Source organism: Mirounga leonina, unplaced genomic scaffold (genome assembly GCF_011800145.1).
Source record: "Mirounga leonina isolate KUSES-001 unplaced genomic scaffold, KU_Mleo_1.0 Mir_175, whole genome shotgun sequence".
In the NCBI taxonomy this organism is placed as follows: Eukaryota; Metazoa; Chordata; class Mammalia; order Carnivora; family Phocidae; genus Mirounga; species Mirounga leonina.
The window spans coordinates 23800042-23823356 of NW_023270453.1; the positions used below are offsets into that span (position 1 = coordinate 23800042).

The 23315-nt window shown below is 48.1% G+C and overlaps 2 protein-coding genes and 1 long non-coding RNA gene across 10 annotated transcripts; 1 reads left to right on the forward strand and 2 right to left on the reverse strand.

The window, feature by feature from the left end:
- On the reverse strand, positions 1 to 3869 carry LOC118021762. The gene is made up of 3 exons (XR_004682267.1): positions 3258 to 3869; positions 316 to 430; positions 1 to 129 (listed from the first exon to the last, which is right to left on the reverse strand). It is a non-coding gene; the product is annotated as an uncharacterized LOC118021762 (long non-coding RNA).
- Positions 3870 to 4558: 689 nt separating this feature from the next.
- Positions 4559 to 16626, forward strand: ZNF263 (zinc finger protein 263). 5 transcript variants are annotated; one of them, XM_035022068.1, is made up of 6 exons: positions 4559 to 5196; positions 6069 to 6249; positions 6698 to 6771; positions 7049 to 7175; positions 8677 to 8793; positions 16544 to 16626. In XM_035022068.1, exons 1-6 carry the CDS (start codon positions 4810 to 4812, stop codon positions 16546 to 16548), a joined length of 891 nt encoding a protein of 296 aa, XP_034877959.1. In that variant the 5' UTR covers positions 4559 to 4809; the 3' UTR covers positions 16549 to 16626. The 5 variants fall into 5 exon arrangements, with proteins under 5 accessions (XP_034877959.1, XP_034877958.1, XP_034877955.1 ...); XM_035022067.1 differs by lacking the exon at positions 16544 to 16626 and adding an exon at positions 9678 to 9849; XM_035022064.1 differs by lacking the exon at positions 16544 to 16626 and adding an exon at positions 9284 to 11325 and having other exon boundaries at positions 4564 to 5196.
- On the reverse strand, positions 16111 to 21627 carry TIGD7 (tigger transposable element derived 7). 4 transcript variants are annotated; one of them, XM_035022076.1, is made up of 3 exons: positions 21341 to 21627; positions 20677 to 21136; positions 16111 to 19386 (listed from the first exon to the last, which is right to left on the reverse strand). In XM_035022076.1, the coding sequence occupies exon 3, from the start codon at positions 18053 to 18055 to the stop codon at positions 16409 to 16411; it is 1647 nt and encodes a 548-aa protein (XP_034877967.1). In that variant the 5' UTR covers positions 18056 to 19386; positions 20677 to 21136; positions 21341 to 21627; the 3' UTR covers positions 16111 to 16408. The 4 variants fall into 4 exon arrangements, with proteins under 4 accessions (XP_034877967.1, XP_034877969.1, XP_034877968.1 ...); XM_035022078.1 differs by lacking the exon at positions 21341 to 21627 and having other exon boundaries at positions 16111 to 18044; positions 19179 to 19386; positions 20677 to 21314; XM_035022077.1 differs by lacking the exon at positions 20677 to 21136.
- Between the last annotated feature and the right edge of the window lie 1688 nt (positions 21628 to 23315).

Below are 23315 nucleotides of genomic sequence, written 5' to 3' on the forward strand. Positions count from 1 at the left end.
CTGCATGTTGCTGTCCAATTTTACCAACACGATTTGTTGAAGAGACTCTTTTTTCCATTGGATATTCTTTAAAGATCAGTTGACCAAATAGCTGCAGGTACATATCTGTGTCTCTCCTGATCTTAAAACCTGAGAGAAAAAATGAAAATTGAAAATGTCGTCCTGTTCCAAGGGGAAACAAAGTGAGGGGGAGAAAAAGTTGTATTAAACCAGTAATGGGATGTTTGAAACGCCTAAGTAAATCTCAAAGCTTTTTACTCCAATTAAGTCTGATGTTTTCTTTTCTTTCTTCCCTTGTATCCAGTGAACACTCACCTTAACTTGAAGCCAAATACTTGTTTCATTTCTTTGGAATTCTGCAGTCCTTTTACCCATGGCTCTTCTCTGTGCTCTGCTGGGAAGCTCAGGCCAGGCCTTGGTACTGGATATCCTGGCCACAAGAAAAACAGGAAGCATAAGAGTTTGGGTCACCACTGATTGTTCCTGGATTCTGATTTCTGGGGCAGATGGCCTCTCTCTCTCTATTTCCTCAGTAAGGATGATTTCACCTAGAGCCTCTGTCAGGCAATATTTCAGTGTTAATATAAAACCAAAATGAAGGGAAAGCTTTTGTGCTCAATTCAAGGCTATTGTCCTCCATCCAATCTGTGGACGAGGAGTGAATTAATTCTGTGTTAAAATCAATGCACTAGGGCGCCTGGGTGGCTCAGTTGGTTGGGCGACTGCCTTCGGCTCAGGTCGTAATCCTGGAGTCCCGGGATCGAGTCCCGCATCGGGCTCCCTGCTCAGCAAGGAGCCTGCTTCTCCCTCTAACCCTCCCCCCTCTCATGTGCTTGCTCTCTCTCAAATAAATAAATAAAATCTTTAAAAAAATAAAAAAATAAAATAAAATCAATGCACTAAATTAGTTTTATATTATCTTTCGAATATTTTATTAAGAGAATTATCTAAGCCAGGACTAAAATGCCAAAAGAAGAGAGAGAGAGAGAGAGGTAAAAGTGGGAGTTTGGGAACTGTGTCCTGGATTAATTTCAGTTAAGAGATTTTCAAATAAAAATTGATATCTGAACTTGATTGGTGGTGACCAGCAAATACTGTCTTTATATGTTTCTTTTAGCTGAAGCCTAGAAGTGGATTATCTTGAAGTTAACTGAAACAACTATCTAACAGTGTTTCTGGCAAGCCAAAGACAGTTAGTAAAATCATGTCCAGCTTAGTTCCCTGCTATGTCCTACCACTGCTTCCCTCGCTGAGAGCAGCTATAGCTTGCAACCTCTTTCTGTGTCCCTTCTTACCCCTCCTCACCCCTGACAAAATTTACTGCTCTGCAATAAAGTGTGGGTTGGTAAATGGTGGTTTATGATACAAGGAGGAAATATGAGGAAATGTTTAAATATGAGAATTATGTTTAAATATGAGGAATAAACATGAGGAAAATGTTTAAATATTAACATTACTAAACAACATTAGCAAGTTAGTTTGGTTAATGTTAATCTGAAGGAAAACTTAAATTCTAGGACATTTTATCAAAATACAGAAAGTGGAGCAAAATACCTTATTTTATTATTTTCATGGAGAAAGGCAACATATTTCAGATTAATAAAAGTAAAATGCATTTTACATCAGTATTTTGTTTATAATTGAATTTCAAAGCTAAGAGTAAGATCAAAGAGTAATTTCATACATGTAAAGCCAAACCCTGAGCCATAGATCACAGGAAATCTGTAGTCCAGTAAAGTAGTATCAAATCAAAGCTGGGAAGAGTGGCAAATAGCAAAGGCTTGGGGTGGCAGAAACCTGGAGGCCAGAGTATCCTCAGGGGAGAGGCAGGGAAAGCAGCATTTCAGACTGAGAGGAGCTGCTTATTTTTCTGCTCCCTCACCAAAGAGCACAGACCAAAAAGTCTTAACACTGTGTATTTCATCAAATACTGGTTTGAAAACCACGCACAGACAACTGCCCCACTTGAGTGCAGTGGAATCTATAAGACCTAGGTAAGGACTGAAAGCTCCAGAGACAGAATCTAGTGACCATGACAGCTAAGGCCAGGATTATTCTTTATCTGAGATTCAAATTTGTTTTTCTCGGTTATAATAGGGAGCCACCGACAGCCGAGGACAAGAAAATATAAGAACGCAGAATCAATAATGGTTGCCAGAGGGCATATTTACTTCCCTGAACTTACTTTTCACCAAAGACCTAAAATAGTGGTTCTTAATTTTTTTGGTGGTTTTGAGAACTTCATGAAAGCCATGGATCCGCTTCCTAGAAGATACACATACACATGCAGTTCTGCATACAGTATCAAAAGTTAAAAGATTTCCAAATCCAACAATTGTGACCCTCCAAGAGCTGCACTAGTCAGTACAGTAGCCACCAAGTGGCACTTAGGAACATGAGCCGCATTTTACCATTGCAATAAATTCTACTAGACAGTGCTGCTCCATAATTTCATGGACTCTAGGTTAAGAACTCGTGCCCCAAATGAGCCCCTGTAGATCTACTGGCCTGTAACCCCACTCCCAGTAATATTCCAGCTATTTTATCTGTCTGAATAGGCCTCAAAAGGAGGAGGAATATTAACAGTAATTTTTAATAACTCAGAAAGTCCATCTAGCTTCAAGTCTCCATTAATAACCTTAACTTAGAGGTGCCTGGGTGGCTCAGTCAATTGGGTATCTGCCTTCGGCTCAGATCATGACCCAGGCTTCCTGCTCAGCGGAGAGCCTGCTTCTCCCTCTCCCTCTGCTTCTCCCCCTGCTGTGCTGTCAAATAAATAAAATCTTTTTTAAAAACCCTAAACTTAAATAACAGATGATTCATTCTTTCCCATCTCAAGGTATGTGTAGTTTTGCAAATATTCCCATGTCCCACATCCTGCAATAAAAATCCAAGTGGCTTTTCTGTGAGATAGGGTGAGCCTTCAGGAGTTGACTGTGCATTAGTAACAGCTGGTATTACACTGAGTTCATACTAAGTGCCCGGTACCATTCTAAGCATCCTACACGTTAGCTCATTTAATCCTCACCCAATGTTACAAGGTCGGGATAGTCTTATCCCCTCAAAACAGATGAGAGAACTGAAGTTTGCGGATTAGTGAAATTGAATAACTTGTTTGAGATAACGTAGTAAATGCCAGCGAAGTGGTTATTAGGTTAGAATCTGTAGGTTCCTGAAATATGTCAAAAACATGAAAATGGCCTTAGAGGACTCTGAGGTCACATGTCTCAACAAGGGTTTATGAAATGGTCGTATACCTGCCTGCGTGCTCTTCGGCTGCTAAGGCCACATTTGCCACAACAGCTGTGGACCTCTTTCCCTCGAGCACAAGAAAACAAAATACTCAGGACTCTTTCCAGCCAGTCGTCCAAAGCCAGCCTCTCCGTCCTCACATCACCCTTACTATTATGACAGCCTTGAACTTTATAAAGCGACAGACTAGCTGTGGGACCCCGAACAGGGCGTTAACTGACACTTGGTGCTGTTATCCGTACATGGGGATGATAATAGCGTCTCCGTCCCACAGTTTTGTGTGCTGTGAGCGCCCAGCTGCATTAGGCAGGCGCTCAATAAGAGGTTACTGGTTGTCACGATTCACTCCTACGAAGCCTCTATTTCTTGAGCCCACGGTCTTGAATGTCGCCGGAGGGAAAGGAGATGCTGAGCCAACTCTTGGGGTTTCCTTCCGTTAGCCCCTCGCAGTGAAGTTCACAGCTTTCATCACAAGACCTAGGACCTAGGAGGGAGCTGAGTAACGATCCTGCCCTCGCAGGGGTGAACAATAAGCGGCACGTCCCGAGCCTCCAAGAGCCCTCGGGGACGTCCAGCCTCCAGGAGCGAGGCCCTGACCGGGTGAGGGACAACAACCCGCGGGACGCACGGCCGCGGTGCGTAACTCCTCACCGCTGGGTACCTGCAGCGGGGCGGGCGCCGGCACGGGGCGCGGGGCGCGCCACAGACTACGTCTCCCGGCAAGCCCCGGGGCGACGCTTACCCGGGCGGGTCCGCACGCTTCCCGCCCTCCCCCGGGCGCCGCGCGGCGGCGGAGAGCACCCTGGCTTGCGTGCTTCTGAGGCCGTCGGGGCCACAGGACCCTCTACAGCAGCCCCGAGTAACCAGAGCGCGTGGGGACTGCCCTTAAATCGGGACAGTGGTTCTTAAACTTGTCTCTGGGGAAAGAGCTTAACAATTCAGATTGCTGCCCCCCTCCCCCCGCCCCCGGACACTGACGCACTGGATTTCGCGTGGCTCAGGGATTTTCACTTTAGCAAGCTTTCCGGGGAATTCTGATCCGGTAGCCCACCGGTCACGCCCTCAGGCTTGTTTTCCACTAAACTTACCTGCCCCGCCTCTCGTCTCCAATTGGCCCGTCGCTCGTCCCGCCCCTGCAGGCAAATCTTCCCTTCTGGTTGGTCGGGTCCGTGGCGAGACCTGTCCCAATGGGCGCTAGAATTCGCGGATCGTGACCCGGAAGTTGGTCCCGAGGCTGCGCCGTTGGCTGTGGTCGCCTAACGCGCGCTGGGACTTCCGGCGTGAAGCCAAGCGCCTGGTCTTGCGTGAGACCGCGACGAGCGTGAAGGCGCGGCGTTCAGGTCCTGCCCTGGGGGTGGGAGGGGGTTGCGTCCTGCGGGTGACTGGATCGGGGTTGGCGCGGCGGCGCCCGTGATCGACTGAGGCCAAGGTGCCGGAGCCAGCTGCGCCCGGGCTGGAGCTGGGCTCCTTGGCCGGGACTTGCAGCCGCGGGGCCCGGGGAGACTTCTCGGGCGGGCGCAGCTGGTTTCGGGGCCAAGGCGCTCCCGGGGCCTGACGATGGCGTCGGTCCCGGGGTCCCAAGACCGGGAAGGGCTCCTGATAGTGAAACTGGAGGAGGACTGCGCCTGGAGCCAGGAGCTGCCCCCGCCAGATCCAGGGCCCAACCCTGAGGCCTCCCACTTACGCTTCAGACGGTTCCGCTTCCAAGAGGCAGCTGGGCCCCGGGAAGCCCTCAGCCGGCTCCAGGAGCTCTGCCATGAGTGGCTGCGGCCTGAAATGCGTACCAAGGAGCAAATCCTGGAGCTGCTGGTACTGGAGCAGTTCCTGACCATCCTGCCCCAGGAGATCCAGAGCAGGGTGCAGGAGCTGCATCCTGAGAGCGGCGAGGAAGCGGTGACCCTTGTGGAGGACATGCAGAGAGAGCTTGGGAGGCTGCGACTACAGGTGAGAGAAAGAGCTGTCTTATCTGCGGTTTGTTTGGCCCCAAGGACTAGGACGTTGCGGCGGCCCTGTTCTCCATACCTTTACTTGGTCCCCCGAGTAGACTTTATATGGGCAAGAGGTCTTTTCATAGTTTAGTCAGGAAGACTCATTTTCCAGGTTTTCCCCGGAAGGACAGAGTGAGCCGTGAAGAATGCCCTATTTCCACATGGAGGCAGGGGTTCTGCATTAATGTGACCCCCAGAGTTAATTTGCAGGGTTCAAATCCTCACTCTGCTCTGTAGCTTTGTGACTTTGGGCAAGTTACTTAATCTCTTTGGGCTTCGGATTTGCCACTGGTAAAGTGAGAATGATAAAACATCTTTTTAGGGTTGCTTTGAGGGTTGCAGGGAGAGCATCATGTAGTTTTGATCACACTACTGGCCAATAGTGCTTAATGGCTGTTAGCTGTTGTTATGTTAAGTGCAGCAGTCTGGTCTCCTCTGCAGAGCTAGGTCAGGTTACTAGTGAATTTAGGAAAACAGTTTGTCAGTGAGGTTCCGAGGGCATTTTCCCCCAGGGTCACCCAAGTTTAACTTATCCAGGAGTGAGGAATGGAAGCATATAGAAAGAGTGGGGGGAGGCAAGAGGAAGTCAGGTGTGTCAGAGAGCTGTGTGGGGAAGGTGTGCCCTGGGAGCGGACACCCTCCCCTCCTATTTTCTCCCATGCTTGGAGGATCAGGAAAGCTTTTAGTGTGAACTGTCCTTCTCTCTTGCTGGATCCAAAAGGATTGCCAGTGGTTCTCTGTTGAAGGCTTGCCCTCAGAATTCTGTACTAATTTCCCTTCCTATTATGGGCCCTGTTGTGATGATGAGTGATGTGGGTTGGTTCCCAGGTCACAAACCATAGGCGGGGAACAGAAGTGCTTTTGGAGGAGCCTTTGCCTCTGGAAACAGCACGAGAGTCACCGAGCTTCAAGTTGGAGCCATTGGAGACTGAGCGAAGCCCTGGCCCCAGGCTGCAGGAGCTGCTAGGCCCCAGCCCCAAAAGGGACCCCCAAGCTGTAAAGGAGAGGGGTGAGGAACAGTTGTCTGGGCAGGTGGGAGGGAGGAGGGGCTTCGGGGTTGCCCCCTGACACCATCAGGTGGAGTACGGTTGCCTAGGTGAGGGAATTTCTGATCTCAGGGTTCCCATATGTGGAGTGAAGGACCTAAAAGTGGTGGCTTGGGTTCTTCTGGGGATGGGAGGCGGGAGGGGGATCTCTAAGTAAGCCCAGCACAGACATTTAGAGCTTTGGATGATTGAGGACTTGAATGCTGCAGGCCAGCAGGGCAGTTGACTGGTGTTTTTTACCTGCACCCCGCCATTTTGGATATCGCTTTATTATGCCTCTGTTGCCTTCTTTTGCTCATTGTACAATCCTCAGCAGAGACTGGGTGTTGGGGAATGGATACCGTGTTGTAATAATCCTTGGGTTCCCAAGAATTACAAATGCCATTCTCATCATGATTTCTGTCACTTCAGCATTGTCTGCTCCCTGGCTTTCTCTCTTTCCTGCTGAAGGAAACATGGAAGACAAGGAGATGACTGGGCCCCAGGTGATGTGGAAGTTCCCATTGTCTCCCCCCCAGTACCTCTCCCCGCAGTTGCTCTTGTGGGGATGGGGTCTTTTTGCCTCTCAGAGAGGATCCTTTCTCTCTCACCACGCGCAGCCTCCCCGCCTTCTGTATTTTCTCCACACCTCACTTGTGGGCCTGGCACCCTTCTTCCCCATGAAATGTGTCCTTGGCACCCTGGGTTTTGCCCCTATAACTCATGACTCTGCTTGAATTGTTCTTGGTGCCTCGGGCTAAAGGAGATCTTGTGCTGTTTCAGTTGCCTGAGAGCTTAGAGGACGTGGCTATGTACATCTCCCAGGAGGAGTGGGGGCATCAGGATCCTAGTAAGAGGGCCCTCTCCAGGGACACGGTGCAGGAGAGTTATGAGAATGTGGACTCACTGGGTAAGGACTTCTTTTCCAGGGATGAAGACTGAGCCGCTTCTTACCAGGGGCCTGTCCTTTAGCCACTCACCTCCAGGACATAAGTTCTGAGTTTTGCCAGAAGACCTCCTTTTTTCTAAAGCCCCCTGAATTAGGATCATTTAAACATCTGGCAGGTGGCACAGTTGGCAAACTTATGACCCCCGGCTGCCAGAGCTGAAGGCAGGGAATGTGAGTTTTATGGACTTCCCAGGGCAGAGCAAATCAAATCCACTGACAGCCTCCCCCCACCCCCACATCACACAGACTCTCAGTTCTTGAGGCCTTGCAATTTTGAGATGCTTATTCTTCTGACCTCATTTGTATTTTCTATGCTTCATTAGTATTTCTAGGCCCTTCCCCAACTTTCAGGGGGCACTGGCATCAATATTCCAGCTTAGCAGTTATCCCAGCCCTTAAAAATTCAGGAACGGGGGAGGCCTTTTGGAAATTTGAAAATGATATATATGTGTAAAATGGGATAAATAAATTAAGATGCATCTATGTGTTGAACTATTATGCAGAGATTAAAAATGAGGCTTGCGAAATACGACAAAAAACTGATAGTTGGATCTGGGTGAAGAGTGTACAGGTATTGTATAATTCCTTCAACTTTGGATGTATGAAAATTCTCATAATAAAAAGTTGTGGGAAGTCTTAGTGTAAAACAGTTCTGTATATGTTACAGTTGATTATAGCTGTATTAACACATGGTAGAAAAGAGTCACACGTACTTTTTTTCATACATCAGGTGTTTGTAAAGAGACACAGGTATCAACTCACTTGCACTAATTCTGCATAGGAGTCACTGCTGGGTTTGGTTTCCTTCACTGGGATCTTGTCCAGGTTATCCATTCTTGGGCCTGGCTTGGTGCCCTAACTTAAGCAGAGCTTTCAGTGAGTGCTGCATAGGAAGAGAAGTTTGGATCACAAGTTCTTAGAACTAAACTGTTTAAAGTCCATGTTTGCTGGGATTGGAATGAGGTTTTAGTTTTAGCATAGCACAGGAATGGTGCTTTTGGGTTTTAACCTCAGGGTCCTCCCAGAGCCCCAGGTTTCTTTCTGATTGTCCATCATATTATGTTTTCTCCTGGAGTTGTCTAGTGGAACTCAGTTCTAGTTTATATTTATCTGTGAGAGTCAGGGCTCTTTTATAATATTAAACTAATTCCTCAAGAACTGATCACTCTAATCATGTTTGTTTGATTGTTTTAATTACAAAAGTATACATTCTCATTGCAGAAGGTCCCAAGTACTACAAAAGTGTAAAAAGAAAAAAAAGCCATAGTCTCCCTCCTCCAATTTCTTTCTCTGGAGGTAATTACTGAGAACAGTTGAGTGTACATTCCAAGTATTTGCTGTCAGACTTATTGTACCTTCTGTGGATATGTCCACTAAGTGCGGGGAACAAGATTATCTTTGTTTCTTCTGCCTGGTAGAGAAAAACGGTGACATAGAAATCTGTTTCTTTCATTGTAAACAGAGTCTCAGGTTCCTAGTCAGGAGACCCTGAGCACCCATGTGGAACAAGGAGGAAAGCCATGGGATCCCAGTGTTCAGACTTGCAAGGAGGGCCTGAGTCTCAGAAGCCCAGCTCCAGGTAAGGAATGAAGATGAGCAGCCTGTCCAGCTAGCATCCCACTGTTGGGAGGGAGGCATTTGAGGATTTGGGTGTAGGACTAGCTCATCACTGTTGCCAGGAAGATACATTGCTTCCTGTGTCCCCACTGCCCACTTCCATCCCAGGGTACAGAATGCAAGGAGGCATTCACCCCTGGGCCCCACCCTAGTCTCAGCTGTACTCCATCCCATTCATTTCCACAGGGCAGAAGCTGGAGGCTTAGTTGTAGAGGGAATTGGGGGCCTGCCTGTACAGGGAATTCAGGACTGGTCTGAGTGAGCGCTGGTTCCTGAGCGATGGCCCCACCCCTTTTCCTCTCTAGAGTGCACTACCTACATGAGGAAAATGGGAAACTGGGGTAGAACCAGCCCTTCTGGGCTTTTGACCTCCAGGGAGTAGCAGATATGTGGGAATTCCTTTCTTCTGGTGTAGGAATAACATAGGGGTTTGGTTTCTGTTGCTCTGCCAGGAGAAGAGAAGTTTGAGAACCAGGAAGAAGGTGCTCAGTCCGTTTCCCCTGAGAGCGTCCACCCACAGGCACTGTTGCCTGGCCAGGCCAGAGGGGAGGTGCCCTGGAGTCCTGAGCAGGGAAGGCCTCGGGACAGGGCAGAAGGGCACTGGGAGCCTCCCCCAGAGGAAGGGATGGAGCCGTCCTTAGTGGGGGCCACAAGTTGCAGAGAACTGGGGCGACCAAAGGAATTGCAGCCAAAGAAGCTCCACTTATGTCCCTTGTGTGGCAAAAATTTCTCTAACAACTCGAACCTAATTAGGCACCAGAGAATACATGCAGCAGAGAGACTGTGTATGGGTGTGGAGTGTGGCGAAATCTTTGGTGGGAACCCACACTTTCTGTCACTACACAGAGCACACTTGGGAGAGGAGGCCCATAAGTGCCTGGAATGTGGAAAAAGCTTCAGTCAGAATACCCACCTGACTCGCCATCAGCGCACCCACACGGGTGAGAAACCCTATCAATGTAACGTATGTGGAAAAAGCTTCTCTTGCAACTCAAACCTTCACAGGCACCAGAGGACACACACAGGTGAAAAGCCCTACAAGTGCCCCGAGTGTGGGGAGATCTTTGCTCATAGTTCCAACCTCCTTAGACACCAAAGAATTCACACGGGAGAGAGACCTTATAAGTGTGCTGAGTGTGGGAAAAGTTTCTCTCGCAGTTCACACCTTGTCATACATGAAAGAACTCATGAGAAAGAGAGGCTTTACCCCTTCTCTGAGTGTGGGGAAGCAGTGAGTGACAGCACCCTCTTTCTTACAAATCATGGAACCCACAAGGCAGAGAAAAAACTCTTTGAATGTTTGACTTGTGGGAAAAGCTTCCGGCAGGGCATGCACCTCACCAGACATCAGAGAACGCACACAGGGGAGAAACCATATAAGTGTAACCTTTGCGGGGAAAACTTCTCTCATAGATCAAACTTAATCAGGCACCAGAGAATTCACACGGGAGAAAAACCCTATACCTGTCATGAGTGTGGAGACAGTTTTTCTCACAGCTCCAATCGGATTCGTCATCTGAGAACCCATACGGGAGAGAGACCCTATAAATGTTCTGAATGTGGAGAGAGCTTTTCTCGGAGTTCACGCCTTATGAGTCACCAGAGAACTCACACGGGATAGAAACAATGGGATTTCTCTTTGGCCCAGATAAGGTGGCATACTCAGAGTCCTGTTAAGAGCTGGTCTTTTTTGCCCAGCCCACCAAATGATCTGTTTTTAAAGTAATTACTATAAAGAGGAACAAGGTGGGGGTCATTGTGAGGGAGGTGCAGAGGCAGCAAAGGATTAGCATAGAACTAAAACAGAATTCTGTCCAAACTATTGAGGGTGGCAAGTCTTTGGGGTGACCTTCTCTATGAAGCCTCTTGTGCCAGGGTACACCTACTCCCTTGGTATATTTAGCCAGGTTGTGATTTGGGTGCCTTACTGTATCCATTGTCTATCCCAACAACTTTGGGAATCCATGTGACTTTCCGTTACTGCTTCCTCACTTGGAATGTTCAGCAGGGGCATTTGGGCTTCTGAGGCCTGGGACCAAAGAAGGGCGGAGTATTCTGGAAACCAGCTCATGGCCACAGAAGACTGGTTGGCGACTTGCAGCTCCCCCAAAGGCCTGGCTGGGAAGCCATGGGCAGTCCAGGGCAGCTACCACAGCGCCTCTCGGATGGGAAGGCCCATGCACAGGCCGGGCTTATAACCATCACCTCAGACCAAGAGGAACCAGAGACCTGAGGGAAATAGTAAGATGGAGTTTGCAGTTCAGCCCAGGTGTTGGCAGAGGAAACCGGATTTTGAATTAGTGCACCTTTGCAGAGATTAAGACTTACCCCACTTCTGTCCAAGAAAGAAACAGAGCTCTGGGGTCTTCAGAGGGTTCTATGAAAGCGGGGTTCCCTGGGAGGTTTTGCAAATGTGGATGCTGGGGAAATTAGGGATCATGCCTTTCCCTGTTGAAAATGTTTGGATGGTAATAAATATCTTCAGGAAACATGAGCGTGTGTGACTCTTCATTGAGGACCTTTTGTCTTGGCCTCCGTGTTGATTTGTTTCCTGTGTGCTTTGGCCAGAGGACCTGCTTTTTCTGTGGTTGGTCAAAGAAGGTTTGGATGAGGTTGGCTGAGGAGGGCTGAGGTAGGGTGGGGCCCTGACCGGTCAAGCTTGGGACTGCTTCGCGATAACAAAGGGTCAAGCCCAGTGGCTGCTTGGGGTCACGTTGTCATAAGGGTCTCCTAGAAGGCTTCTTTCCTTTGAGTGGTGGACAGCAGTAAAAATGTCTTTGATCGTTTGTTTAGAATGTTTACTTTCTTTTGACAAAGCTGAAGGAAAATGGCTCTTCAAAGACAGAACATACCTGAATTATTGCCTGTTAATGGAGGGAAAATAGAGGCAAGGGCAAGATTTTTAGGGGAAAGCTTTGTATTTTAGCATGGGGAATCGGGAATAGGAATTCCAGGAATGTGTATCTATGAGAAAGAGGTAGACTACCAGGAAGTATTCTAGGAGTAGGAAATTCTGATGCCAGGAAAACCTCTCAGGATTTGGCCCTGGAGGAAGATAGCTAACTGTTCTCTGGGAGAAAAAGGTGGAACATTACCTGGCAATTGGCTATCAAATACACTAATTTTAAGTGAGGGAAACAACCGTACATACCCCTCCCCCCATTTCCTGATCAGTTTTTAAAAAAATCTTAGTTTCTTGGGACACCTGGGTGGCTCAGTTGGTTAAGCGTCTGCCTTCGGCTCAGGTCATGATCTCAGGGTCCTGGGATCGAGCCCCACATCGGGCTCCCTGCTTGGGGGGAGCCTGCTTCTCCCTCTGCCTGCCGCTCCCCCTGCTTGTGCTCATGCTCTCTCGCTGGCTCTCTCTCTGGCAAATAAAACCTTTGAAAAGAATAAAATCTTTGAAAAATCTTAGTTTCTTATTTCTCTTCCTTTCTCCATAAGAGGGCAGGGGTAGTGCAGGGTTTGAGGGGCAGGAGAGAGGGTTAAGATTTGAGAGAGATTAATTTAGGACTGATTGGTGTGGCTGCTAATGCCATGAAATGTGTGGGTGACGTCAAGTTGATGTTGTTACTAAGCACTCTGGTTAAGATTGCAACTTAAATGGATTGTAAATCTCGTGAGAATGGAAAGCACCCCTCCCTTTCACCCCTCTCCCCTATAGTGTCATCCCTGCAGATCTGATAGTGGTCCAAGTGCTGTTGCTCCTACTGGGAGCACTGCAGCTTCAGGCTAGAGCAATGAGAGCCCCCAGAAATTCACTCCCCGCACTAAAAAGGCTTTCCAATAGGAAGCGCCCCCCGTTTAGCTCCCCTTCTAGCTAATTCACAAGCAGAGCTGTTCTTGGCTGTTTTAATGAGATGATTTCACAGAAAATTCCATGCAAAACATCTGGCTCAGGTCCTGGCACATAGAGAGTATTCATCTATTGGTGTCATCTGTGGGCAGAAAATACTGGCAAGACTGCCTTCTAAGCACCTGCCACTGATGCCAATGTAAGACCACGCTGGCAGAAATTTCTGTTACTGACAGGCAGGAATGATGATTTCTTTCCTTGTGGTTATATCAAAGAGCAGGTTGGAGGTCCTTTCTGCAGGCTCCCACGAGGTCCCTGCAAGGGATGGCCAATGTGTGCTTTCTTACATTTGTACTTTAATGCTGCACACGCACTTTTTACGTTTATACTTTTACCCACTAGTCCTTGAAAAAGAAACCAGACGTCTCCAACTGGCTCCTAGGTCAATGGGAGACTGACACTGGGGCAATAAAGACCCTTGCCCCCCTCAGCCCAGATGGGTACAAAGGAGACCTGGGAGATGTGGACTGACCCTGAGCAATAGCCACAGTCCTTGGAGCAAAGGTAGCACAGAAGACCAACAGAAGGAAGGACTCCTGGGTGGAGAATTGGTACTACATTTAAGCACTGTGAAAAAACCTGGCAGAGGCAAATTAAGAGCAGCGGGCCAGACATCACTGAGGACAAAGCTTGTAAGGCCAGAGACTGGAAAAAGTATTAAACAATTTTTTTCTCCAGAAAAAAACATCAGCAATCACTAAGAATTTTTATTGCAGTAAGGGAAGGATTTATGGGTCTCAATATCATAATCTGAAGTTCAAGATTCTGTACCCCCAGCCCTTTTATGAAGAGTTTACTGTTGAATTACACTGTCAACTGATAGCATTTTGGAAAGTGCAGAATCACCACCACTGCTTTAAGACTTGTAATTTTTGTAAATGTTTCACAAACATTTGAAACAACTAAGTCATTAAAAAGTTCTAGCAAATTTATTAGCACTAGGGGGCTAACTTCTTTGAGTGTCAGCAACTCAAAAATAGTTAAGATTAAAGCAAAAGTGCATTTATTAGAAAAATAGAGGTGCATTCATCCCTTTAGCCTTCAATCTAGCTTGCAAACACTTGATTAAAATTTGACTTCCACTGTTGAAAGGGAGACATAATTCTTTCTGATCAAGTCATTTTTACTAAAAGGAGCTATATGATGCCTCACGTAGGCAGTTAGGCAGTGGGAATGGTCCAGGTAAATTCAACAATGAGAAAATGGTTGATTAAAAGTCGCTCAGAACACCAACACATTTGGACAAATCTTTCAGTTAATATCCTCAATTTATCACTGAAATGTCCCAGAAGCTGTAGGCAGAGATCAAAACTGGTGACACGCCAGGTTCCAAACCTGCTCTGAGGAGGTGGTCAGATTTCCGGAGGCAAGAAAGGGTAAGGAAAGAAATTACTCAAGTTCCTTTCTCAAATCCTGGGGTATGTTTTTGGACATAATGCGTTGTCGTGTTTGCCTCCGTATCCCTACTCTTTCCCGTTCTTCAGGGGAGGGGGCGGGGGATCAGCCACCGGAACGAGACTGAGGTGCCTGGGTTTCCCGGAGGAGCTCTAGTCCTGAAAATATGATTTCCAGAACCAAAGACATCAGCCCCTTCCTGACGGCCTAACCCACCGAGAACGGCTTCTGCGCGAGCCCGGGAAGGAATAGGAGGTGACGGGGCGGGCGCTCGGCAGCGCAGTCCTCACAAACCTTCCCTCACCCTACGCCCAAGCTTTCTGGCAGCCTCTGCTCCCCGACCCGGGACAGTTAGGGCACGACGCCTCCCCACTCTGGCCTCTCTAGTTCGCCGGCAGGAACTCCATGGTTGCGTCCGGCCTCTCCTCCCTTCGGGCCCACCCCCTTTTTCCCGGCCGCTCTGGCCCGCCCCTTGACACTCTATGGCTGCGCCCGTCTCACGGGCCTGCTCTCCACCCTGGCCACTCTGGCCCGCTTGGCGGACGCCCTATGGCTGCGCCGGGCCGCGACTTCCCCTAGGGCCGCCCGGCCCTTACGCTCAGGTGGCTCTGGCACACTGGCTGGCGCTCCGCACAGTTCTCGGCTCATAGGGCTGGGCCTGGCCACCAGGCCGCAGCCTTCCCTCTCCCTCTTTCCCAGCGGACGCCGGCGGCGCTACAACCCTCCCCGAAACCTTCCCCGGTCTCTCAGGTGTGCGCTTACCCGGGGCCTACAGCGGGCCCGGCTTCTCGTGGTCCAGCAGGGGGCGAGCGCAGACCTGGGTGGTGTGGCCGCCGGGAAAGGGGAGTTTCAGGCGCCGGGAAGGGCGGGCCTGCAGGCCGACCTGAGGTCAGGAGTCTTTGCTTAAATGCAAAGGGAAGCCCACGAAGGGGCTACAGGATGAGAAAGGATCGGGAGAGGACAAGAAAGGAGACTGATGCAGTTGTCCAGTCAGGGGGTGATGGCAGCCTGGACCGGGACACGAACAGCAGGGAGGGAGAAGTGGAGACAAAAGGTGAGCCATTTAGGATGTCGAACCGACAGAACTTTACGTGGGCCCAGACGGATGTCTGAAATCCTAGGATGACCTAGCATGAAAATCTGGCCCGGACCTGTCTTTCCTGCTTTTCTTTGCCAGCTGCTCCTACAGCAACCATCCAGGGATCTTGCAGCTTCCCAGGGAGATTCACTCTCAAATCGAAGAGCCTGAGCTCTTTGCCCGGACTGCCCTGCCACTGCCAGCACTAAATTTTAAAGCTCAGCTCAGAAGTCACAGTTGACCCTCTTAGATACTTCCCCTGCTACCCAAACACTCCCAAAGCCCTCTCCACACTCACCTAGCACTTACACATTGAATGGTGGTTTGTTCCTTCCTATTCGTTTTCTTTCTAATTCAAGTCTAAATGCCCAACACCAGGCTCGGTACCTAGCACGGAAAGGCAACGTGAGGCTTCCAGAATTAGTGAATACTTTTCGAAAGGGTGTGACTGCCGGTCATTCACTCTGGAAATGTATTACCTGTGGCGGGGGCGGGGTGGGGGTGGGGCGTTTGATGCAATGACTTAAAAGGAACTAGAGAGCTGTCCAGTAAACTCATCTGACATTCCCATCAACTTCTTCCACAATCCATTCTACCCTAGGCTTAAAACAAATGCTAACGTTTTATTAATGCCAAGGCCTAAAGCATGTTAAGACAATAAGATATAAAAACTTGTATTTACCAAGTAATCTGCCTGTTTTTTAAATACATAAAATATACCAAAGTGTTAAACTATCATTGGTCGACAGATGTTGGGTGCTTTTCATCTTTTAAATATGTATCTTCTATAATCAGCATGTTACTTGCACAAGAAGGGGGGACAGCAGGTGGTACAAATTTAAGAAAGCAGAGCATGTCACACCATTAAACTGAAAACCAAATCTCTTTTTATTTTTTTATTTTATGTACTTTTAAAAAATCTTTTAAAAAATAACTAGAACTAGTCAGCATATAGCTTCTTGTTATATGCTCTGAATGAGATAGAATGTAATGCTTTTCCCACATCCATTCCACCTTAGATAATCTGGGACAATAACTCTTTGTTATTCAGATCCTTGGCTAAAACAGAAATAAAAATGGATTAATGAATGTTTTTATATTTTAAAGAAATTTATTTTTAAATTGTATGTATTATAAACAGTATATAAATGGGCAGTGCTATTCAAAATGAGGTCAGCTGATAAAAACAATGACAATTCATAACAGGTCTGCATCATACATAACTACAGAAACCTTTAAACACAAAATCTAATTACTAGAAGTTGAAGGCATATTGAAGGAGTCCTTCATAACACGAGGCCTGGGTTTCAAAAAACTACCAATCCTAGAATGGATTCTACTCTGGAACTCTTTTTTTATTATTTCTTGTTGCATCTCTTTCAGTGTGAAACGGAACCTTTGAAACTCAGGTGTGACATCAACAAAGTCAAGTAGGTAGTCCAAACTCTCTCTGACAGCAGGTAACTGAAATTCAGCAGTCTGCTCTTCAGCTCCTCCTCCTTTCTGAACAACTTCCTTTGTAATTCCACTTTTTGTTTTTGCGGGGCTACCCTTTTCTTCATCATCCCCATTGAACCACACTCTATCATCAGCCAGTGTGGTTTCCAACTCCCCACATTTCTCCAGGATTTCTCTATAATCTCCATCTTCTAAGCCTTGAAGATCATATTCAGGTTCCTTTTTGTAAAGAAGATTTTCCCATGCATTTGCTATGGTTATTTGTTTTACTTCATCCCAACTCTTTGCCCAGTTAAAAACTGCACTTTTTATGTTGTAGATTTTAATCTTGGAAACTCCTTTTTCTCCTTTATCTTGCTCATCATCACTTTCTTCAAAAATTACAAGACTCTCTTCAAGTTGCTTCCACCTATAAAGTCGTTTGCAGCTCAAGATCACACCTTGATTCATTGGCTGAATCAAGGTTGAAGTGTTATGGGGAAAGAACATGCATTTTATTCGACCATCCTCACTGGTTAGTGATTCGGCGGAAGAGTGAACTGGAGAACTGTCCAGAAGTAACAAGGCCCTGACATCCTCTTCATGGAATCCTAAAACACTAAGTTGAAAATGCCTGACCTCGGGAACAAAGTTTTGAAAGAACCATTCTGAAAACAATTCTCTGGTGAACCAAACATCTTTACTAGGCTTATATATCACAGGTAAGGTATTTGTGTCCTCTTTCACACTTCTGGGCAGCTTTGATTTTCCAATAATGATTGACTTTAACTTATGAGTTCCATCTGCATTTGCACATAAAAGAGCAGACAACCGTTCTTTGTTTATTTTCCTCCCAGGCAGGCAGATCTCTTTTCTGCTTGCCTGAATGTTTTCTGGCATTGACTTCCAAAAGAGGTCAGTCTCATCCCCACTGTACAGCTGAGCTAGACTCAGTTTCTCCTCTTTGATAAGCATGTACAGTTTTCGTCGAAATGGTTCAACATTTTCTGAAGCTGAACTTAGGACTTGTTCCCCACATACTTTTCGATTCCCAATTGCGTGCCTATTTCGAAATCTAAAAAGCCAGCCAGTGCTAGCTTTAAAGTCTGTTCGCCCAAAACACTGTGCGAATCTCTCTGCAGCAGCCTGAAGCTCCACACCTCTAACAGGGACACCAGCTGAGCGTTTCCGTTGGTACCACATGTAGACTGCATCATCCACATCACCATATTTGGCTCCTGTTGTCCTTTTTCTCTTCTCAGCCCCTGCTAATGGCATGTCCTGCTTCAGTACAAAGTCCAAAATCAATTTCTTATTCTTTTTAATGTCATAAAATGTTGATTTACTGATTCCAAATTCATCCATTACACTTTTAAGAGATCGTCCAGCTTCAATCCTACTGAGAACCTTCATTTTCTCCTCCAAATTCAATGTTGTATATTTCCCTCTTTTATTCATAGTGAATTTTGTTCAAACAACCAACAGGAGAAAAAGAGGGAAAAGCCTTACTGAATTGGAAAAAATTAAAAGCAAAACAAAAAACTAGCTTAAAGCCCCAAAAGGCACAGGCATTTGTACAGAAGGGTATTGGGCTAAAAGGGATAAAGGCTCATGACTGAAGTGTGAGTCTACAGATGAAGGTCTTATGAACTCAGAAAGCCACCACTATCAAAGCCCTATCTGGCTGTTGCTCCTGCAAGATATGAATGATGTGTTCTCAGAACCCCGTCCACCTCCTCCTTTCTTGACAGATACAGCAGCACCAGTCAGGAATAACAGGAATACCTGCATACTCTCCCTAACTCAACACAGAAAAAGACAACAGGAGCAGAGGTGAGATGTGTCCCCAAGAACAAAGCCAAGTGAGAGTCTACATAAAAAGTAGTGCTTGAGAAGGGAGTGTGAAAGCCTCAAAGGCATAGAGAGAGTAATCTTATGTAGCAGAGATGCAGAGTGGCTTCTCCCCTTCCAAAACGACCTGATTTTACCTCGCTGCCAGAAACAAAAGTGCTCGTGGTGCTCTGTACGTAGTGTTCACTGGGCGGCAGGCCACCCACCTGGATAAAGAGTCCACGCTATCCTAACATTGGGATGTCTGGAGAGCTGGTATTCCTGAACAATTGTTTAGTATCTTTACATGAAAAAGAAAGTTAATAGGTTCTGTTGTCCATGTGAAGAAATCTCACGTTTATTACATTCAATGTAGCATTCTCAATGACTGAGCTTTAACTTCTTATGTTTACCGAGGTAATCTCTAAGTATATAAAAATTTGTTAGTGGTACTTTTCCCACTCTCAGAACTTCTTCCTTGTGTACATCTGGTATATTCTCAAGTGTTATTTTTCACTGAAGCTTTTCCATATTTCGGAATTACTGAGTTTCAGAGTCATGGCAATTCTTAGAGATCAGTCCAAAAGTTTTAAAAATATTTTATCATAGTTAAACATTTTTAAAAAGATTTGACCTTTCATTTTTTTGTTCTAAATTTACATTAGGATGTTAAGTAACAGATTTGTTATATTTGAGACTTTATTCGAATTCTCTTCACTGTAGATGTTGCTTAATTTGAAACAATACTCACTTTTTCCCCTGCTTGAAGAAATTTAAAAGATTTCTCTACTAGTGTTTCTGATAATCCTCAGATATTCCTTGCAGGTCCTCCTGGTGATGCCCAATGCCATTCCATGTCCTTACAAATGTCCTACTCTAGATTAATTTCATTGTTTTCATTCCAGACACACAAACTCATGGGAAGTAACAAAAACTGCAACTTTTATCCATTTCAGGTGCTATGAAGAAAGAAAAGTATGTCAGAGAAATGAGGAAAATGATTGGCATTTCATTATTTTTTCTTCTCCTATACTGCAGAGCCTGATTGGCTTTCATTCATTCCTCAATTTCCAAGAATTATCACAAGCTTCTCATCTAGAAACCCAAGAGTCCAGGCTGCTAGTTTTTCTCTAACCTTTGTTGCCAGAAATGCCAACTGGTTTGTGGAACACTAAGAGGATCGTGAAAGAATATGATCGTGAATAGGGTGTGGAGCAAATTCAGACTAAGATCAAGCAACTTTGAAAAAGGCAGTCATAACTAAGGGAATTATTCAGTGATAACTAATATAAATGGAAAAAGAAAAAAGCAAGAATTGGTTAGTCAGTAGCAGCATTGTTAACTCCAGCCAGTCACGCAGCAAAGCCACTCAGCCCGCTACTGCAGTTGTGTGGTAACTCAGAATAAAGTGCAGGTCTTTGCTGTCATCGCTTCCCAGCTGTACATTTCATCATTTTTCAAGCAGTACCAAGGCAGGGGAATGTGATTCCTGCGGGGAATCCCCCTCCTGTGGGGGGGATGTTGGTGGCTCCACAGCAAGGGAAAGGAACTCTGACACAGACTTCAAACTACGAAAAATCATTACTGGCCGTCATTCACTATTCACCAGTTTGTGCCTTGTTTCTGCTTACTTCTGTTTACTGGCCCTCATTCACTATTCACCAGTTTGTGCCTTCTTCTTGCTTTCACGGGGGTCTCTTTTCCCACTTTTTCTCCCCCAACCACCTCTGTACCCATGTTATGAATCAGGCCCTCCAGTGCCATGCCAGGGCACCACTGGCAGAAGTTCATTTATTCACTTTAGTAAGTTCCAAGTATATGCTCAGCCTTGGGCCTGATGGTGAGGATCTCAATGCTAAGAGCACTACTGTCCTCTGCTTCTGGAAGCCTGGAAAGAATTGCTTTTGAAGAAACTTAAGTCTCAACCTGACTCGGATTCTAAGGAAATGAATCTGCTCTGAAACCTATTCAAGTGACTTAGGCAGATGCTTATTCTTATCTCCCGTGTTTAATCCTTTGAGAAAGGATCAGAGAAGCATAACAGGATTCCACCTAAAAGCAAAAGTAATATAATGGCCTGGTACTGGTCTCCCATTTTCATTCCCACCTTCACCTTACTTCCAGATGAACTGCCCTGGAAAGAAGCTCCCTCAGAAAAGCCTCCAGCGATGCTCCAGGATTTACTTTTATTAAATGCAGTCTCTTCACTGCCATGCAACGCACCCCGTGAGAGGGCTACTAGAACTTACTTTCTCACTGTTCAGTCTTCCTCCAAATGTAGCCCGATCACACTTAGTGGAAACGTATGACGGATCTTCTCACACCCCAATCTTTTCCAGCTTTCCCTCTGCGTGGATGTGGCCCCACTCCGTGGTGCGGACAGACCAGGTTCAAGGTCTTTGTCCATTTCCCCAACCATAAGTCAACTTTGACTTCCTTGGACTCCCGCAGCGCTCAGCCTAGGCCTCCCGAGCTCTTCCTAGCCTGTGTAACTACTGCCGGTCACGAAAATGCCCCGGTCCTTTGGTGAGATTCCTTGCAGCAAAGACTTTGCCCTGTGCACTCTAGCCCTGCCTGCACGTAGTGGACCTAGTAAGTAACCCGTTGCCTGGCGAAGGCTGACGCTAGGAGAGCCCTGATGATTAGGAGACGCCGACACCCTGAAATGCCCGGATCCTGAGAAGTAGGGTTCACGAACTCTGGCAGAGACTGCAGGGGACACAAGATGGAAAGGGGGTTCCCATCATCCAGGGAGCATGCCGTGGCGGACGGAGCGGGAGCCAAGACTGCAGGGGACCTAAATCCCATACTAGGGGCCGCCGCCCGTCGCTCGTGGGACCCGGGCCGAGCCGCGCCTCCATGTCCCTGTCAAGGACACTACAAATGGGGCCCGTCTCAGCGGCTGAAACCTACCTCACCAGGAAAACGTGATCGCTGTGAGGGACGCGCGGCCCAGAGGAGGGAACAAGCCCTCGGGGGCCGCCGATCCCGACCGGGACGCAAGCCCCAGGAAGAGCGAGGGCCCCGCGCGCGCAGGGGCGGCCACCCTCGCCGGGCGGGGCTCGGGGGATCAGGCGCAGCCAGCCGCCGGAAAGCTACGCAGGTACCAGCCGGACGCGCAGCGCCTCCCGGAGCCGGGACGCGAGGCGGCGACAGCAGCTCGCCGAGCCGCGCAGGCCCCTCTAGGCCGCGGCGGGAAACGGGACACTCGGTAGCATTAACTCTTTCCCGCCGCCAGGGCGGCACCCGGCGGAAAGCCGCTTTGCCTCCGCGAGGCCGCGGCCCGCGGCGCGGCTGCTCGAAGCCCCTCCCCGGAAGGGCGTGAGTCCGCTTCCGGCCGGAGCGCGGTGTCGGATGGGGCCCGGGCAGCGACGCGGGCCTGAGGGCCGGTGCTGAGGACGGTGTCGCACGGGGCGGGGCCCGCCTCGGAGCGGCGCGGGGCGGAGGGCGGCGGCCTGCAGGTGAGCGGGTGGCAGGGGGAGCGGCGTCGGCCGCGGAGGTCCCGAGGGAGCCTGGCCGCCGTTGTCCGTGGACCGCGGTGTTTCCAGGCCGGGCGGCGCCGCCTGACGGCGGAACCATTTCTGGAAGCCCCGCCGTCAGGCTCCGGAGGCCATCCTGTTGTCCGCCTTTGCGCAGCCGGCGTCGGGGCCTCGCTGGCCGGTGTTGCCGCGCGCCGGGGACCCGGGCGGTGCAGCCTCGGAGACGTCAGCCTTTGCTGGTACCCAAGCACGGCAAGCGTCCCGGTGCCCGCTGAGCCTGCTGGCGGCCGTCCGTTTGGGAATACCGTGGCATCCTGGTCGACTTCGGGTGCCGTTCCTGCGGGCTCACGCCAGGGAAAGCGAGGTCCCGGGACTCTCCTCAGTCTCGCCTCGAGGTCTAAATTGAGCGTCGAAGAAAGGGAAGGTGGGCCGAAGGGTCACTCTCAACACCACCAACTCTCCTTCTCTCCTCCTTTGCGACTTGGCCTGTGGATAAACGTTTTGTAAGCAAAGATCAGCTGTGATTTTTCTGGGTCAAGTAAAGAGATTTAAAAACACAGGAATGGATCTTGTGCACGGTGCCCTTTATGCTTCTTGCAGGGAAGTGTCAAACAAGAGTGTTGAGCATCTAGTTACTTAATCCGGGGATGCTGTCTGAGAAGAATAGGACTGCTTTTTCCCTAATTACTTCCCTTCTTCTCTGGTCTCACTTCGGTGTCCCAGCTCTCCTGCCAGTATTTGTAGAGTGAAAAGGAGAATCTGGAACGTTCCACGCACTGAGGGCTTCCGTCTTCACAAGAGGATGAAGGGTCAGAGAAGTTGGACCCCCTTAGTAGAGACAGAAGACTGGGATGACACGTTAAAATTTAAGAGGAACGGGCGCCTGGGTGGCTCAGTTGGTTAAGCGATTGCCTTCGGCTCAGGTCATGATCCCGGAGTCCTGGGATCGAGTCCCGCATCGGGCTCCCTGCTCAGCGGGGAGCCTGCTTCTCCTTCTGACCCTATCCCCTCTCATGCTGTTTCTCTCTCTCTCTCTCAAATAAATAAATAAATAAAATCTTAAAAAAAAAAATTTAAGAGGAACGCAGAATAGTCTCCTGATCTCCCTTGGTATGGAGAAGCTGGCATAGGAAGCACAGCAATGAAGTCTTTGGATAATCCCCAGGCTCCTTGCATCCAGAGGGTGTAAATGTTCTCACTGTCTAACCTTTCTTGAATCATTATTTTTGCAAAGGCCAAGTCCTCAGTGGGCATTTGTCTATCAATGCGCTGTGCCTTATTTCAAGTGGATAAGAGAAGAAGAAAGGGTCTGGCAGTGGATTCTTTAAAAGGAAAGCAGGGGCACCTGGGTGGCTCAGTCAGTTATGTGGCTGCCTTGGGCCAGGTCATGATCTCAGGCTTCTGAGATT